This window comes from Malaclemys terrapin, chromosome 5 (assembly GCF_027887155.1).
Source record: "Malaclemys terrapin pileata isolate rMalTer1 chromosome 5, rMalTer1.hap1, whole genome shotgun sequence".
Classification (NCBI taxonomy): domain Eukaryota; kingdom Metazoa; phylum Chordata; order Testudines; family Emydidae; genus Malaclemys; species Malaclemys terrapin.
The window spans coordinates 79,113,962-79,133,120 of NC_071509.1; the positions used below are offsets into that span (position 1 = coordinate 79,113,962).

At 45.3% G+C, this 19,159-nt stretch overlaps 1 protein-coding gene across 7 annotated transcripts in view; it reads right to left on the reverse strand.

Moving 5' to 3' along the window:
* RAPGEF2 (Rap guanine nucleotide exchange factor 2) overlaps positions 1-19,159 on the reverse strand; it is a 335,598-nt gene that overhangs the window by 185,573 nt on the left and 130,866 nt on the right. For all 7 annotated transcript variants that reach the window (XM_054030402.1, XM_054030403.1, XM_054030406.1 and 4 more), the window contains one exon: positions 10,453-10,536. In XM_054030402.1, coding sequence (XP_053886377.1) covers positions 10,453-10,536 — 84 coding nt within the window. The remainder of the gene's footprint in view (positions 1-10,452; positions 10,537-19,159) is intronic.

Sequence of the window (19,159 nt, forward strand, 5' to 3'; positions counted from 1 at the left end):
AAAAAGACCCAGTTTGGGAATATTTTAATGAAGTTCCTCTACCTGTGGGTCAGACAGGCATGCATGCAAAATGCAAACAGTGCAACAAAGAAATGCAAGGCCTGGTTGCCCCAATGAAACATCATGATGAGAAGTGTTCCTTATCAGGAGGTGCTTTGAAGATGATGAAAGGAACATGTCTGAACATGCAGGATCTTCAGGTTGGTAAACTTCTTTATTTCATACTTCTTTCTTAAGGGACTGCCTTTCTTTCTTCTGGACTATTCTTGAATTCTGTGTTGTTACTCTGTGGTACTATCATTTTAGAAGCAGTTGTGATAAAAAAAAGGAATAGCCAAAACAGGCAAATCTTCCTTTTACAATTTCACCTTTAAAGTAGTACTGAGTGTCAGTGAATGCAGTGAGTAATACTAAATGGCAATATGGTAATAGTAATTAAATAACTGCACTGACATTTTATTTAGGAGAATCCATCCTCAACATACAGGATTCTGTAGACTATCCACCTTCAAGATCACCATCAGTTTCAGAGTTATCTGCCAATGATAGTGTTTCAGTCACATCATGTATGTCACATAACCACAGTATATGCAGTAAAATGCAATTGAGGATGTGTCATTTGAAAGCACAGATTTATTTAACTTGTACACAGATGAATCACTATACTCCCTATAGGATTCCAGGGCCACACACAGTTTTGTTTTGTTTTATACAAAACTGTAGCAAAAAGAAAAAAAAATCTCCATCATCCAGAAAGAACCATAGATAAATTTGTGATAAGAACCATCAGATTACAAAAAGAGTAACTGATGAAAAGATTGCCCGGTTTGTTTATGCAACAAACTCTCCTTTCCGTATGATTGAGAACCCACACTTCATTAACATGGTTCAGTCATTAAGACCAGGATACAGTCCACCCAACAGAGCTGATGTTGCAGGCAAATTGCTGGATAAAGTGTATGAAAGAAAACTTGAGCAGTGTGCAAAAGGTCTAGAGGGTGAAATTGTTAACCTGAGTCTTGATGGGTGGAGTAATGTCCACAGTAATCATGTTGTATGTGCTTGTGTAACAATAGAAGAAGGGAATGTCTTCCTTACAGAAACAATTGTTACATCAGTGAACTGGTGGAAGTCACTTAAGCGCTTGGATTCAGACACTGTTGAAGTGATAATCTCACTTTTAACAGCAGTAGCTTCTTCTGCCAGTGTAGAAAGAATATTTTCTTCCTTTGGGCTAATTAATTTCAAATTGAGAAATTGTTTGGGACCTGAAAAAAGCTTGTTTTTCTTTTCCAGATTATAAACAAAACAGGAAAATGAAGGTGAAGACGACTGAGTTAGCTGCAGAAGCCAATATTTTAAGTTTCTCATGTTGACCTGGCTGACAAAGTCGATATTTTTTTTTAATATTTCATTTAACTATTTAAAAACAATTTTAACAAAAACAAACCTATTTTAAAAAACGTGAATGTTTAACTAAATTCAAAAATTCATATATGTGCTCGTTTTGTTAAAAGTTTGCTACTGAAGAAAAAAATCCAGAATACATAACATTTTTTTACTTAACTAAAACTATAATTTAAATGTCTATCTGGTGATGTTCTCCTCCTAATACAGCAAGGCAAGAAAATCCTCCAAATATTAATGATTAACCTGTTGAATTGGAGATAGTTTACCTCCCAATGACTTCATAAATATCTGCTTCAATTACCTTTGGAACATGAAATAAACAATCATTCATTTTCTGCTATAACTGTAAAACTAATCTGAAAAGTTTGCAAAATGAAGCACTTTAAAAATGTATAGTGTGTACCTTCTAAAAATGAAACCTACATCCATCTCCGAGTTGTGAAGAATATGTATTAAGGTTATAACAGCCAACATCAAGAATGCACTTTTATGTAGAAATCCATGACTAAATCGAGTCTTCCTGGCTAGTGACTTAAATTATGATTTAAATCAATTTGATTTAAATCAAATCCACCCTGATTTGAAATGAATGCAATTAATTTATTTAAGAGTGGCTCAAAATACAGTTGGCTTGGGTGCTGATAACATGAAGTCTACTGCAGTTAAAACCTTTCCCAAAGCTATTTAAAGTGGGGAAAACGAAGGAGAAGGAGCCGGGAAACCATTGTATGTGACCAAACACTGCCAAGCCATCACCTGAAACAAAGATTTGGTTGATGAAAATGTAGTGTAACAGGTTTCAGTGGTAACCCACCACACCAGAAACTAATCTCTGAGCATGTAAGATTAAGGAGTCTTTAGGAAGGGGAAACAAAAGGGGGAAGGAATCTGAAATCACTAAAATATGTTTAAGTAACGTGAAGAATCTGCCCAACCCATAAAACCAAGTTAGAGGATGAAAGTCTGACCTTAGCTCACCTGACAACTATTTAGGGATTTTGCAAGGTCCTGATATCGATGCTGTGCCAGCATGTGCTGCATTATCAAATTGAAATGCAGCAAGTTAACCCAAATTGTCAGTCTACATTTCCAGTATTCAGTGAGGGGGCTTTACATTTAAGAGCTGCTATTAATTTTAAATAAATTGCTCTTTTCGGGGGGGGGGGGGAGGGGGAGAGAGAGAGGAATAGTAATAGCTTTAGGATACACTAAATTACTCCCAAATTATGTGTTTACCTGATAGGGTCTTGAAGGAGTTGTTACCCATTTCTCTGGATGCAAAATCAATGATAACTATACAGAGACACACTAATTTTGAGCCCAATTCCCTTTGAGATTTGTGTCCTGATGGGAACTTGCAGAACCCTACCCTTTTGTATTTGCGGTCAGAGAGCAGCAGCAAAAACATACAATGTTTGTTAAGGAGGCAACTCCTCCCAATCACAGAGAAAATAAAGAACACTTAAAATCACTCCCTCCTGCTTGGTAACTTGTCCGGCTTTGGGTTTCATGACACCATTCTCTCTTCATTCTATCTCTGGCTGTTCCTTCAGTCTCTTCCAAGAAGGTCCTAACCATTTCTGCTACACTTACTATGGGTTATTACAGGGCTTTGTCCTAGCCCCCTCCTCTTCTCTCTCTCTCTCTCTCTCTCTCTCTGGATGATCTACTCATTCATGTTGCTTTAATTATGATCTCTACACTGATGACTCTCAAATCTTCTCCTAGCCAATGGCCATCTAGCCAATCCCACATCTCAACCATATCTCCTTGTTAGTGTCTCACTGTTAACTGAAAGTGAAAGAATGGTTACTTACCTTCTGTAACTGTTGTTCTTCGAGATGTGTTGTTCACGTCCATTACACATTAGGTGTACGCGCGCCGCGTGCACGGACGTCGGAAACTTTTTCCCTTAGCGGCTCCCGTCGGGCCGGTGGGCCCCCCCCTTCCCGCCAGAGCGGCGCCCCGCTCCAGGGTATATATATCCCTGCCGACCCGACCACTCCGGTTCCTTCTTGCCGGAGACTCCGACAGAGGGGAAGGAGGGTGGGAAGTGTAATGGACGTGAACAACACATCTCGAAGAACAACAGTTACAGAAGGTAAGTAACCGTTCTTTCTTCTTCGAGTGATTGTTCACGTCCATTACACATTAGGTGATTCCCAAGCTTACCATTGGAGGTGGGTAGGAGTCAAGATACAACTGACTGTAGCACGGCCCGCCCGACCATCGCGTCCTCTCTGGTCTGATGATGGATCGCGTAGTGGGCTGTGAACGTATGTACGGACGACCAGGTGGCTGCCTTACAGATCTCCTGAATAGGGACCTGAGCCGTTGAGGACGCTTGGGCTCTAGTCGAATGGGCCCGGATCTCCGGGGCCAGAACATTGGCGAGCTCATAACAAGTGCGTATACAATGCACAATCCATGCCGACAAGCGCTGTGTCGAGATAGGCAAGCCTTTCATACGTTCCGCAATAGCAATGAACAGCTGGGGTGTTCTGCGGAACGACCTGGTCCGTTCCAGGTAAAATGCCAATGCCCTTCGGACATCCAGGGTATGTAGGCTGCGGTGGTGAGGGTCCGTGTGGGGTTTAGGAAAAAACACCGGTAGGCAAATGTCTTGCCCCATGTGAAACTGTGATACCACCTTTGGGAGGAATTTGGGGTGCGGCCTCAGTTGCACCTTATCTTTATGGAACACTGTATAGGGTGGTTCCGAAGAGAGGGCCCTCAATTCAGATACCCTCCTGGCCGACGTGATGGCCACGAGAAACGCCACCTTCCACGAGAGGTGCGTGAGGGAGCAAGTGGCTAGGGGCTTAAAGGGAGGACTCATGAGTCTTGTTAGGACTAGGTTCAGGTTCCACGCCGGAACAGGCGGGCGCAAGTAGGGAAACACCCTTTCCAGCCCCTTGAGGAATCGGCCCACTGTGGGGTTGGAGAACACTGACATTCCCAACTCTCCCGGATGGAAAGCCGAAATAGCGGCTAAGTGAACTCTAATTGAGGCAGGCGCAAGCCCTTGATTCTTGAGGTGCAGTAGGTAGTCCAAGATTGACGGAATTGAGGCTTGTAAAGGCTGTATGCTTTGAGGCTCACACCAGTGGGAGAACCTTCTGTATGAGTGGGAACGGAGGGAAGGCATATCTTAGGCTCCCTCCCCATGGGATCATGAAAGCATCTGCTAATGATCCCCGGCTGAGGTTCTGGAACGAGCAGAACTGAGGGCATTGGCTGTTGTCCCTGGTGGCGAATAGGTCCACCCGGGGAAAGCCCCACCTTCGGAAGATCGAATGCAGGATGTCTTGCCTCAACGTCCATTCAGTAGGATCGGCTGAGGCGGTCTGCTAAGCCGTTTTGAATCCCCGGAAGATACGTCGCGATGAGGTGTATCGCATGGGCTATACAGAAGTTCCATAATTGGAGTGCCTCGTGACAGAGGGGAGAAGACCGGGACCCGCCCTGCTTGTTTATATAGAACATGGCGGTAGTGTTGTCCGTCAGGACTGCCACGCTGTGACCTTTTATGGTGGCGCGGAAGGTCTGACAGGCGAGGCGAACTGCTCTTAGCTCCTTCAGGTTGATGTGAAGCAGCTTGTCGTCTCTGGACCACAGCCCTTGGGTCCGCAGTTCCCCCAGGTGCGCCCCCCAACCCAGGTCCGATGCATCTGTTACCAACGTCAGAGTGGGCTGTGGGGCAGCGAAGGGAATCCCTTCGCATACCTGTTGGCGATCGAGCCACCAGCGTAGCGAGCTGAGCACCTGGTTCGGGATCGTGACTACTTGATCCAATGGGTCTCTGTTGGGGCGATGCGTGTGGGCGAACCACAACTGTAAAGGCCGGAGCCTCAGGCGGGCATGTCTGACCACGTGTGTGCAGGCTGCCATATGCCCCAGAAGCTGCATGCAACACCTTGCCGTTGTTGTGGGGAATTTTTGGACCGAGCTTACGGCTCTGTGAATTGACATGAACCGTGCCTCTGGTAGGCTCGCTTGCGCGGTTACCGAGTCCAGGGTAGCACCTATGAAGTCCAGCCTCTGTGTGGGGACTAGCGTGGATTTTGGCACATTGACCCGGAGGCCGAGCTTGTCGAACGTCTGCAAGGCCAGCGTCATGTGAGATCGGACCTCGTCCTCCGACCTGCCCACGAGTAGCCAATCGTCCAGGTACGGGAACACATGCATCCTTCTTTTTCGAAGGAAGGCTGCTACCACGGACATGCACTTCGTAAACACCCGTGGTGCTGACGCCAGGCCGAAGGGCAGGACCGTAAATTGGAAATGGCGCTGGTCGACAACGAAGCGCAGAAAACGTCTGTGGGCCGGGTTGATTGCGATGTGAAAATAGGCATCTTTCATATCGAGGGCAGCATACCAATCCCCCGGATCCAGGGATGGGATAATAGTTCCAAGGGAGACCATACGGAAGCGCGCTTTGGTCAGAAACTTGTTTAGATCGCGCAGGTCCAAAATAGGACGGAGGCCCCCTTTCGCCTTGGGGATCAGGAAGTATCTGGAATAGAATCCTTTTCCCCTTAGGTCTAGAGGGACCTCTTCTACTGCTCCTGCAGCGAGAAGGGTCTGTACCTCCTGTATGAGGAGTTGCTCGTGAGAAGGGTCCCTGAAGAGGGACGGGGAAGGGGATGGCAGGGAGGGGGCGAGGAAAACTGGAGGGTATAGCCCGCCTTCACTGTGCGCAGGACCCAGCGGTCCGATGTTATGCACAACCAGGCCCGGTAGAAATGGGACAGACGGTCCTTGAAACCCAGAGGAGGATCCGGTATATGAAGTGGTACGCTGTCCTCGGGCGTAGCTTCAAAAGCCTGGTTTATTTCCCGGCTGCGGCTTGCCCTGGCCGTGACTCTGGCCTTGGTTAGGCGTATTGTTATGTCTCCGCCTGTTATCCCTGCCTCGACGGCGGTAAGGCTCGTGCCGGGGGCGAGGGTGATATTGCCTCTGTGGTGGCTGTGGCTTAAAGGGTTTACGCTGCGTTACCGGGGTGTGCATACCCAACGACTTAAGGGTCGCACGCGAGTCCTTAAGGCTATGTAGCCTGGCGTCCGTTTGGTCGGAGAACAAGCCCGAACCTTCAAACGGGAGGTCCTGCAGTGTGGTTTGCACCTCTGGCGGGAGACCTGAAGCCTGCAACCACGCCGAACGCCTCATCACGACTCCCGACGCAATTGTTCTAGCCGCAGCGTCTGCTGAGTCTAGCGCGGCCTGTAAAGAGGTCTTGGCCACTGCCATTCCCTCATCCACCAGGGCCTTGAACTCCTGATGCGCGTCAGATGGGAGGGAGTCCTTAAACTTGGCGACTGATGCCCAAGAGTTAAAATTGTGTCTGTTTAGAATCGCCTGCTGATTGGCGATCCTCAGTTGAAGGCCCCCCGAAGAATAGACTTTTCTCCCGAACAAGTCCAATCTCTTGGCTTCCTTGCCCTTGGGGACAGGAGCTTGCTGGCCATGCCGCTCCTTTTCATTGACCGCCGAGACCACCAACGAACAGGGGGATGGATGCAGGAAGAGGAAGTCAAACCCTCTAGATGGGGCGAAGTATTTCCTCTCCACTCCCTTTGCAGTTGGAGCACTGGAGGCCGGTGTTTGCCACACCGTCTTATAGTTGGACTGTACTGTCCGTATAATGGGGAGTGCGACTCTGGAGGGGCCCTCTGGGCTCAGGATATCGACCATGGGGTCATCCTGCTCTACAGTCTCCTCCGCTTGCAAGCCCAGATTGAGGGCTACCCGGCGAAGCAGGTCTTGGTGTGCCCGGTGGTCAATCGGGGGAGGGCCGGACACCAGTGTGCCCGCTACCCCCTCATCTGGCGAGGAGGAAGAGGTCGGGGCCTTCTGCCCATCCTCATTGTCCTGTAAACCTGCGTCAGCCAATTGTTCCTCTGTGGCCTGACCCGCAGCGTGTGATTGGGACGGTACCGTACTCGGTGCCGAGTCCACTCCTTCCCGCTCCGGTGGTCTAGAGACCGTTGCCTCCCTATACGATTGCGGGCGGTGCCGCGGGGAGCGGGATCGGTACCGGGATGGCCCGGATCTCGAGGCTCTCGATGGGGACCCTTGTTGGTGGTAGGCCCAGGGTGTCCAGAATGGCCATTGGCTCGACTGGCCCCATTGGGACTGACCGTAGTCCCTGCTGTCCTGTGACCTATGGGCATACCCGCCGTATCGGTCTGAGTCAGCCCCCGAGACCATTGACGGTGATCTGGAAGGCCACGGTGGCGCACTCGGATGGTGCCGGTCTGGTCTTGGGGAGTAGCGCCTCCGCGACCAGGATCTGGAAAGGTGCCTTACCGACCTGGACCGGGAATGGTACCGGTGATCTCGGGACCGGGAACGGCTACGGCTGGTCGGTCTCGGGTAACGAACCGCCGATGCTTCGCAGTGCCGACTCGTGCTTGGTTGCTGAGTCAGTGCTGACCGCTTGCTGAAGCCCGACTGCTGCGGTGCTTCCTGCGCTGAGGGCAACCGGGAGTCCACCGAGGCGGAGCTCGACCAGGACCGGTCCCTGGAACGGTGCCGGGACGGCGACCGTGATGGGCGCACCATCGCCGGCTTGCCTCTGCACGGCAGCATAGGCGGGGAGCCTTCAGCGCGTACCGGGGCCTCGACGGACAAGGCAATGAGGTCCTTGGCTGCCTCATACGTGTCCGGAGTGGAGGGCTGTCCCACGAGTTCCTCCAGCCCTTCCTCCTCGTTCGACGTGCCCATCCCGGGGCTCGACGGGCCCTTCGGCGCCGGAGCCACTACCTTAGGGGCACTCAAGGTCTTTACCGGTGCCGCCCTCTTGTGCGGGGAGCGACCTCGGGCCTTAGGTTGACCCTTCACTTTCGCCGGCGAAGACGACCGGCGTCGTGTATTTCCCCGCTGTGTCGGTGCCGCGGTCTTCGGATGACCCACCGGCGCCGGGTCACGCACCGAGGCAGGGGCACTCCGCACGGAGGTAGACGGTGCCGTCGAAGTGGAGGGCTGTAACGCCGTCTCCGTGAGCAGCTGCTTAAGGCGGAAGTCCCTCTCTTTTTTAGTTCTGGGCTTAAAGGCCTTACAGATCTTGCAGCGCTCTTTCTGGTGAGCCTCCCCCAGGCAACGAAGACACGAAGCGTGGGGGTCGCTCAATGGCATGGGCCTACGGCACGTGGCACAAGCCTTGAAGCCTTGGGCGTGTGGCATACCCCACCGCCCGGGGCCGGTGCCGGGGCTGAACAAACAACCCCGGCAGGAACTTTAAGTACTCTAATGAGCTGTTAACTACTGACTAAACTCTACAACAACTAACTGATAACTGTTAGAACTCTAATTGACTATTGCTAAGGGACACTCTCAGACGAGAGACAGAGTTGTTCCAACGCCGCCACGGACGGTAAGAAGGAACTGGAGTGGTCGGGTCGGCAGGGATATATATACCCTGGAGCGGGGCGCCGCTCTGGCGGGAAGGGGGGGGGCCCGCCGGCCCGACGGGAGCCGCTAAGGGAAAAAGTTTCCGACGTCCGTGCACGCGGCGCGCGTACACCTAATGTGTAATGGACGTGAACAATCACTCGAAGAAGAACTCATTTTTCCTCCAAACTCCTTGCCACTGTCCCCATTCTCTACCGGGGGGGAGGGATAGCTCAGTGGTTTGAGCATTGGCCTGCTAACCCCAAGGATTGTGAATTCAATCCTTGAGGGGGCCATTTAGGGATCTGGGGGGGGGAAATCTGTCAGGGACAGTACTTGGTCCTGCTAGTGAAGGCAGTGGACTGGACTCAATGACCTTTCAAGGTCCCTTCCAGTTCTATGAGATAGGTATATCTCAATATATTTACCACTATTCACCACTACCCTCTAACAGGCTCATAACCTCATAACTTTGACTCCTCCCTCTCCCTTGTCAGAGTCAGCCTATTTCCAAATCTTGTTGTTTCTTCATACACAAGTTATGCAAGTCCTGACTTTCTCTTTTTGTCCATACACCTAAGACTCTTGTTGAAGCTCTCATCTACCTACCATCTTGATTACTCTTACTCCTTTCTGCCCACCCTGACACCGACAAAACTTCCTCTTCCTATCATCTTGCCTGTCATTTTGACTGTTCTTCTTATCCCAACCACATCAAGTTTAAGTTTAACCTTGCCTTTCAAGACCTGTTACACCAGCCCTTGGTACTTATAGAACTTTGCTGCCCGCCCCCAGGGATCCCAACTTTGGCAATCCATCTGTATATTTTCTTCCACACTATACCTTAAGCTTTGAATACCCTTTGAGAGCTGGGTGAAAGCCCAACAACATTCAAACCTCTCCTGACAACTCAAATCTATGACAACTACAAGAAATTAGTCATGTAATATTAGTAAGACAGAAGGGCAACGGAAAAAGTGTTATATTTCTAATGTAAAATAAATTGCATTAGTAAAAACATCATATCATCAAAACATGTTAATCACAACCTTAACCGATACATTTTTGCTGTATCCCTTCTCCTATTTTTAACTCTCAGGCCAAACTCTTAGTTATAGGGACTGTGACTTTCTCTCTGTTTGGCACAGTGACTATTGTGCTACCAGAAATAATAAATACAGATTTCAACTATGTATCAACTCAAAATGTTTTTACTTAAATGGACACAAAATGATTAATAAGTGTCAGTTACACATACTTTCTATGCCACTTTTCTTGTTAGACTGTAAGCTCTTCAAGGCAAGGACTGCATCTATGTATCTGTTTGACATATGCCTAGAATAATAGGTCTCCCAATTCCAGCTGTGGCTTTGAGTGCACCACCATCAAATTTTTTTTTTTTTTCTGTTTTTCAACTTGTTTATTTTTGTGCATTTAACAGCACTTTGGTGTATAGTCAATTTCCCCCTCTGTGTGGGTCTTTCACTCAAACAGAAGAGAGATATTTAGAAAGATGAGAAAATAAGATTGTATAACTACAGAAAATGACAAGAAATACTAAAGGTATAACCTGACTACTTTTTAAAAAACTGACTAGCATTCCATTTCATAGTGTTCCTTTAAAATATAAAGATATTTAAATTGACATACCTGCTCCTTGGAAGAAACATAGACTCTTTGATGAATACTGAACCAGACAGCAGGATGTACCAACAGGAGCCAATATCATCAGGGCTGGAATAAAGAAGAGAAATGATGAGAAGCATAATTTAGGTAGAAATTGCAAAAATCTGTTAGGAAGAGCATCACAAAACCAGAAGCCAAAAATGCATAGCAAACTCTGAAGGAAAGCTACTGTTTAATCATTTGCATCAAAATTCCTTAAACTATTCTAATTTCCTCCTAAAAACACATACATCACCAGAACACCTTGAATTACTTAATAGTATTTTTTAAATTACAACATTCACCGACTTGTGGCCCACAGCACACAATCACAGCAGCCCAATATAATAATACTGAACCTGATTATAAAAGATCAAAAACATAGTAAAGCTTAGTAATATTGCTTTGCATTCTCTTACCCCTTGTTGGAGGACAGAGCCCCTTGCCTTCAACATGAGCTCCTTCCCCATTTCTGGAACATCCCTCCTTCCAATCCCCTTGTCCAAAAAAAAGATTTACTCGCTTCATGGCTCTGTCTTGCCAACCCACAGTGCAGACAGAGGGCTCACATTCCAAGAGCACCTTCACTCATTTGTCAGCCCACCCACACCAAACAATTCTGGGCTGCCTGTGCATCTGGTGCTACTTTGTGCGGCTGTTCCATGCTTCTTTCTAGCATGGGGGAGGGGGAAGGCAGCAGGGAAAGGCAGCTTATTTTTTTTGGAGATCAGGACAAGTGATAGTGATTAGTTACTAGCAGGAAAGGAGGAACAAGTTGCAATTTGCTTCTTTCAGTCATCCTGACCCAGCTTATATCTCAGCTGGCCATCCCTCCTGTACAACACAACCACCTCTTCATTGCCCTCAGAACCTCCAAGAAACAAGTCTGTAGGTGACACCTACATGGGGATTAAACTCGTTTCTAAAGATTCACAGGGAATAACCACATTAGAAAGCAACTAGTTTGTGACACCTTAATCGGTGTAGGTTAGGCTGTGACCATTCATTTTTTGCTTCTTCAGTTTTCACCACTCCTACTGCTTGTTACCCAGTCAATATACGTACATAACATTTTCATCAAAAACACAAAATTACTGGGGTACACTCTTAAGGATGTAGAATTAATCATTCTATAGCACTTCCTACTTCATTCTTTTAATTACAAGCCTCAAGTTTTTAGCAACAATTAGCTTGTTCAAACTTCAAGCAAGCTTAGCCCACGTATCTTAACAAAAGGTGACAGCATAGTTATTAAAATCCAATATTTAAGCTAAGTAAGCTATTTACAGCTAGCTGCACATTTCTCATTTTAGAAAGCAAAGCTGCAAGTATATATGTGACAATGTCCTCAAAAAAGATTCCCGCATTTCCACAGTAATGAGCGCTGTAGAAATACGTGTAGTAATTTTTAAAAAGAGAGGATGATGTGAGACAGAAAAAAAGCAACAATCAGAAAAATGGCTAGAAATGACTAGAAGAGCATATAAATGGCAGAGTATTAACATTCATACTTAGGAAGTTAATTCTCTTTCAATTCTTCCCTGAACATATAACCATGATAGAAATAAGTCACTCTTGCAGACTTAAAAATGGAACCGTTTGCCAATCAAGAGACATCAGATATCTGCATGATTAACAAATAGATCACAATCTCATTTCTGTCAATGACCAAATACAGACTAATTGATTGAGATGGCCATGTGGCCAAAAATAGTTTTCTTATTCTCACCAAATGGGCCACACTATTGTGACATGGGAAACTACATGCTACGATAACTTATTCTGGAAGACAAATTCCAAATGGGGGCAAATTAGAGCATCATCACAGGACATAAGAACAGAAAATAAGATGCGTGTCAATGGAAACATGTCGTGCTTACTGTTCCTTGCATACCAGAAACAAACTGGTGTTTTCTTCCCCAGGCACGTTGTCAAGGATCTCTATTCTCTTTTTTTACTGATATGAATAGGCACTGAGAAATGGTGGCAACAGAAGTTTGAATAAAACTGAAAACAAATTAGGAAAAATAAAGAAAGCTTTAATCTGACTGAAAAGCTGAATTAGAGACAGACTGTAGAAAAATACAGAAACATGAGCATGAACTGAGGGAAAGAAACATGAGCATGAACTAAGAACAGCTGGCATGGTGCAGTAGAGGAAGTTTGCAAGTACACAAACTGATCTATGATGGCAGACACAGCAAAATATGAAAATAGGACTTGGAATTTCTGTTTTAAGATTAAGAACTTCTCAGAAATGGAAGCAGTGGAAGGAAGAGCTCACGTTGCACGTTGAAATGACAGTTTCTGAAAAGGAAAAGCTGAAAGTCAAACTAAATTATTTGATTATAAATCAGGATAGGGATATTTCAAATATCTTGGGCCCTGAACTGCCCAGAAGCAACACAAATTAAAGTCTCTGTGTATGTCTTCACTGCAGAGTACTAACAAGCACTCTTATGGTGATCTCCACGTAGAAGAAAAATTATCTTTACTGTTACTAGTATGCACAAGGTTGTAAGTATGTCAACACTGGGGGACTGTTTTTTATATCCAAGGGGTATTCTGGTTTTTATTTATATAAATATATAGAAAACTATGCTTAGATTTATTTGAATTTTAAGGAAAGTCTTTCATGTCACTCTTTCTGTGACCACCAACCTCACTTCCTATAATAAATGTTATGTAGACAATGAGTAAATAACCTGTTATTGGTGACTTGTGCAATCTGCACCCTAAACTTATCTAAAGCTAGAATACACTAGACTTGATACTATTTCACAGCTATATTTTTGGTACTGCTCAACATTATCTTCTTTGTGATGGTTTGTGGCACCACTTAAGAATATTGAATTACCAAGCAAAAGAAAGCCATAAAAGAATTGATGCATAAATAGGTCAAAGTTTCAGGAACAATCACTCTGAGACATGGCAAATTTTGCCATATAATCAACATTTGGGACATGTGATTTTCTCTTTGCTTTCTCTCCTCTCCACCCATTTCCCCTACACCCATCACTCCTTCCTCCCTTCCAACATTGCCTCTATGAGGTTTAACAGAATCTAAACTGATTTTTTCTTTAATTACAATTGCTGATTTTGGATGTGGGTGAGACATTATGGCATTATGAGAAGTAAGTGGTGAGTAGGGGTGCTGGGTAAGGAACCTGCTGGTCAGAGTTATGGAGGGAAGTTCTTGGCTGTTGGGTGGGATAGGATTGCTCCCCTTCACCCCAAATCCCCACCAGCACAGTACTGTGCTCCTGGTAGCTCTGTTCAAGAGGCTATAGAGCCAGCTCCACAGCCTTTTGAAATGGTGCTTCCCTTGGACTCAGCATAGTAGGTGAGAAGCTCCACTTTAATTGTGTTGGAGAAGTGATGAGGTCTGGACAGCCAGAAAGCAGCAGAAGGGAGGAAGGGCAGGGAAAGGAGCAGAGCATCTCCATCCCCTCCTTTACTCTCGCTCCCTGCTGCATCTTAACATTAATAATTTCTCAACATGTGGGGTGCAAACCAGTGGGCAGCCTTCTCATTACCCACTTCTGGAGTCACATTCTACAGTTTGGACGTATTGCTCACTAGACCATGTATACTCTAGGAACTCTGCAATCACGGCCCCCTGCCTCCAGCCCACCCCACTCCACACTTGCCTTAGGAAATCCACATCCACATTTCCTGGATTGTGGGCTTCCTATAATAATAATAATAATAACAATAATAATAATAAAAACTTAGGAATTCTGCATGGTGCAACAGCTCTTCTGGATTTCTTATGGCACGACTGGCAGTTATGCATGATGCAAGAAGCTCACATCTGGCTACTGCAGACTTAATTGCACCATAATTGCACCCTATGAAACTATGAAAACAGCCAAAGCAATCAGGTCTCATCAATACGAACTGTTTAAAACTGATTTGGAGTATTTAGACCAAGCCATTTTTTAGTTATAACCAGACAACAGATTAACAACAAAATTTTGCCTACCATCTCTCCCAAACATACCTTCTAGTCTCCAGAAAAAAAAAAAATCTAACCTGGCTAACCTGGCATAAAATCGTATTTGTAAAATCTCTTGTAGATTCATTTCTTTTTGGCAAAAAGGAGTGCATGGGAGAAGAGGATCAAAACCAGTCCTATAGCATGTGGAGGACATGCATCTCTCCCTTAAAAGCTGTTGCTGCACTATTATAAGTTACACAACAACTATATTCAATAATATTACAGGGAATGTTTTCCAGGCATTTAGGGAACGATAAGCTTTTGGGGATACTAAAAGCTATTGTTTGTGGTTAAATACAGTCTTTGAAGTAACAGATCATTATTGCAGAAACTCTAATATTACAGTATTATGATAAAAGTACAGTATTGTGCAGACACAGGTTTGAAAGCAGCACTAAAATGGGCACAACAAGACAATGCATTTGTAAGTTAAACTCTCTGACATCACGGTGTGTGCATTAATAGCCCACTCCTGCAATACACTGAGCACCCACAACTGAACCGACCGGAGGTGCGCAGCACCTTGCAGGATCAGGCCCAAAGCAAGGAAAAAGCTTTTAACAATGCTATTTGGAAATGAAGTTTTTCAGTAATTCATCTACAGGTGAAAAAAGCAGCTTATTCAGACCACAAACCAGCAAAGAATCCTCTAGTTCCCCAAACCAATTCTCATCAGATGTTACTTAGATTACACAAGTAGGTGATATAATAAGGTCGAGGTGAAAAGAGAATATATATATTTTAAACACACACTAAACCAGGCATTCTTTCTTATGGACTGTCTAATTCCGATCTCATTCACACTAGTTTTACATTGACTTCAGCTGAGGTATTCCTGAGTTACACAGTGAAATTCAGTAGTAAGGCACAGAACAATGAGCAAATGCTGAAACACACAATATGTACCAGTAGTTGTTCTTTGCATTAAAAGATTGTTTAGACTAAGTCATCTAGATAATCTGCAATTACTAAAAGAAATCATTCTGCAAATACTATTATCCTCTAATGTAGGTGCACAATCAAGGTCCCATGTATTTTGTATTAAGCTTGACCCTACTTCTGCGGAAAGACACCCTGCATTCTGCAGCACTTTTGTGCATAAGACTGGAGATTCTGCAGCAGCTTCAGGTAAATTTTAAAAATTAGGTTAATGAATATGAAAATGAATATAATCACTATAGTATATCCTTATTTAATGTGATACTAAATCCAGTTTATTTTATGCTACTACTTCCTTTTTAATTTTCAACATAACATAGAATTTTGTATTGTAAAAGCTTATTTGCATTTAGGAAGTTATTAGGAGGAAGCTGGAGATTTTGGCAGTTGGGTAAGATATGTTGGGCTTCTGGTAACCCAATAGGCAGTTTGAGTTTGTAGGATGAGCACATTAGCTAATGGTTAAATTATCAGCACTGAAATAGTTAACAGCGTCACTGATACCTGCATCACTAATCACCTCACTGAGATGAATAGGGCAGTTCAGACTTCTCAGAGCTATTGTTCTGTGATGCATCAGGCAGATAGTAGTACTCCACCAGTTTACACTGTTCATATTTGGTAGGTTCTCTTTGCAACCACAATGGCTACATTTTTTTAAAAACAAGAGCTTAGATGCGGATGTAAAATTCTGGAGCATGGGTAGCTTCGGTGGCTTCCACAGCCACAGATTGAGTATATGGGGTGGTAAGTGTAGTGCTTGTTCAGTCAGTTCACAGTTAGGGGTGCCATTACAGTTTCTGCAGAAAAAACACTCTGGTCAGGTGATCAGAGCAAATTACAAGGAAGACCATTTACAAGCCCCTTTTTGCCTGTAAGCACCCATTAATGTGGAGTTAGCTGAGGCGGAATGGATACTGGTGGCCTTTCCAAAAGTATCCATTACAGCAGGGGTGGGCAAACTTTTTGGCCCAAGGGCCATGTCTAGGTGGGGAAATTGCATGCAGGACCGTGAATGTAGTGCTGGGGCAGGGGCTTGGGGTGCGGTGTGCAGGAAGGGGCTCAGGGCAAGAGGTTGGGGTACAGGAGGGGGTGCAGAGTGTGGGAGGGTACTCAGGGCAGGGGATTGGGGTGCAGGGAGGGGTGCGGAGTGCAGTGGGGGCTCAGGGCAAGGGTTGGGATGCAGGAGGGGTGCAGGGTGAGGCAGGGGCTTGGGTGCAGAAGGGGGCTCGCTGGGTGCAGTAGGGGGCTCAGGACAGGAGGTTGGGGTGCAGAAGGGGTGCGATGGGGGCTCAGAGCAGGGGGTTGGGGTGCAGAAGGGGTTCAGGGTGTGGGCTCCGGCCCGGCTTACTGGGATGGAAGTGGCCGGTACCACATCCCTACTGCCCCTGGGGGCGAGAGGAGCTCAGAGAGCTCCGTGCGCTGCCCTCGCCTGCGGGTACCTCCCCAGAAGCTCCCCTTGGCTGCGGTTCCCCGTTCCCAGGGGCCGCGGTGACATGGTGCCGACCACTTCCGGGAATGGCGCAGGGCCAGGGCAGGCAAGGAGCCTGCCTTAGCGCCACAGTGCCACAGGGGTGGCAATCCCACAGGCCAGATCCAAAGCCCTGTCAGGCCGGATCGGCCCACAGGCCATAGTTTGCCTACCCCTGCACTACAGGGAGCTTCTTGAGGTAAATTATGTGGAGTCCAGTAATAGGTTAACCTTTCAGTCAATCTGATGTTAGAAAGTCCACTGACCTCAATTAATATATGGCAACAAGGAGATAGTTCTTCAGATTGTGACATTGCTTAAAGACAAAAGGTGAGACTAATATTACAGAAAGGAACAAGTGTTTGACATATGCTGTTTTTGTTTTTTTTTTTTCAAAAACCACTCACTTCTCTCTTGCTCCATGTAACATGAATTCCAGGAGGTGGAATTGTTTGATACATCACCAGCTGGAAATGACACCTGCATGTTTGTTTTAAGAAGAGGGCTCCAGATTCTTCTGTATTTATGGAACTTCCAACTACCACAGTGGACAGTTTTTACCAATACGGATAACTGAAAGTCCACAGAGGCATTCTGCTGGTGGAACAGTGTCAATAAAGGAGGGGGCGGGGTGTCTGTCATTCTGTGAGCTGGTTTATTTTGACCAACAGGAAGTCAGGGTTTTATTGATAAGAGTCAAAATCAAATGTGGAGGCAGGCAAGGATGTGCCAAAATATGGCAAGTTTCGCCAACCAAACTTGGGTGCATAGAGTGGTCCTAACAGTCGGAGAAGAATGGGTATGGACCTGGGAAGCAAATAACCCCCAAACTTAGAAATATCAAGCTAACGTTTTAGAATCATAGAATATCAGGGTTGGAAGGGACCTCAGGAGATCATCTAGTACAACCCCCCTGCTCAAAGCAGGATAAATCCCAAGACAGGTGTTTTTTTTGTTGGGTTGTTTTTTTTTGTTTGGTTGGTTGATTGGGTTTTTTTGCGCTTATCCCATGATTGCAAAATGCCTCCTATATGTTCAAATGTAAAAGGTGCAAGCTGCCAAAAGCACCAGCTTCCCATTACAACTTCTACAATGCAGACTAGGTATTGATAAAAATCTGCAGCATTCTGAATGCAGTGTTGTAACTGTGTAAAATTGAGTTTAACATAAAAACACAAAACTGCTATTATGCTGATTTAATTCATGCTTTATATCCAATAACGTGATATTTTATTTTAAATTAAGCTATTGTGGAATTTCCATTCTATTGTATCTCAACACTGCAGACACCAGGGACTTGCTGAAACATTTCGATTCACCTTGCCACAGTGTATGCAAGCCCTTGATTTACAGGAATTATGGACTTGTAAAAGGAACTCCAGAGTCAGGGTTCTAACCTGCTTTCCATTAGATGCATGACTATGGTTCCCTCTCCAACTTTCTCAAAGAAGTCCTTTTTACTTGAATATGAGGTCTGTAGATAGAGGGAATTTTTTTTTCCACCTGCAAAACTTGAGATAAATCAGACAAGTCATTTCTGAAACATGGAACTTTGAGACATGACTTTGTAAAGTTGTCACGCAAATAACTGTTTGGAAACGAAGTTTCTTTTTATTGAACAGTCCCTGATGACATCAAAAGCACACTTCTAATTGCTGATAAAGTCAGATGCTTTTTTCGGGACTTCTTCACAATACATTTTCTAATATATGAATGCTCTCCCAGATACAGAGATATTCATAAAATTCAAAGGTCTGGTAGAGTTTATAAAGCTCTTCCCACATATGGCTGTACTGGCTGAGCTCATAAGCTCCACTTATCACATTGCTGTGATTCAAGGAAGTTGTAGACTCTCCCATTGAGCTTGTAGTATTCAGACAGCCAAACTGATCAAGCTGAAAGATTAAAAATTCTGCTGTGAGAGTATCTGATTTTAATATTATATTGTCCTGTGTTTAATTGAAAAACATGTATTTTCTTTACATCACGAGTTGCTTGCCCAAGTGATGCAATAGCTACAACTTCCACCTTGTCCCCACAATCTCTGGGACAGATATGGTACCTGAAACGACTTTAAACATTTTTCAATTGACTAGGTTCAACATAACTGTTAAGGTTCAAGGTGGGTTTCTATTTAGCAAAGTACGTCATAATTTCAGGTTTCTGAAAGAGAACCCATACAACATTTTAACTTTTATTATAAACCCAATCAACACACACAGCATTCATGCATGTTTTCCTTGGGCATGCCACATTAAGGCCAGGGACTGTAGACAATGGCT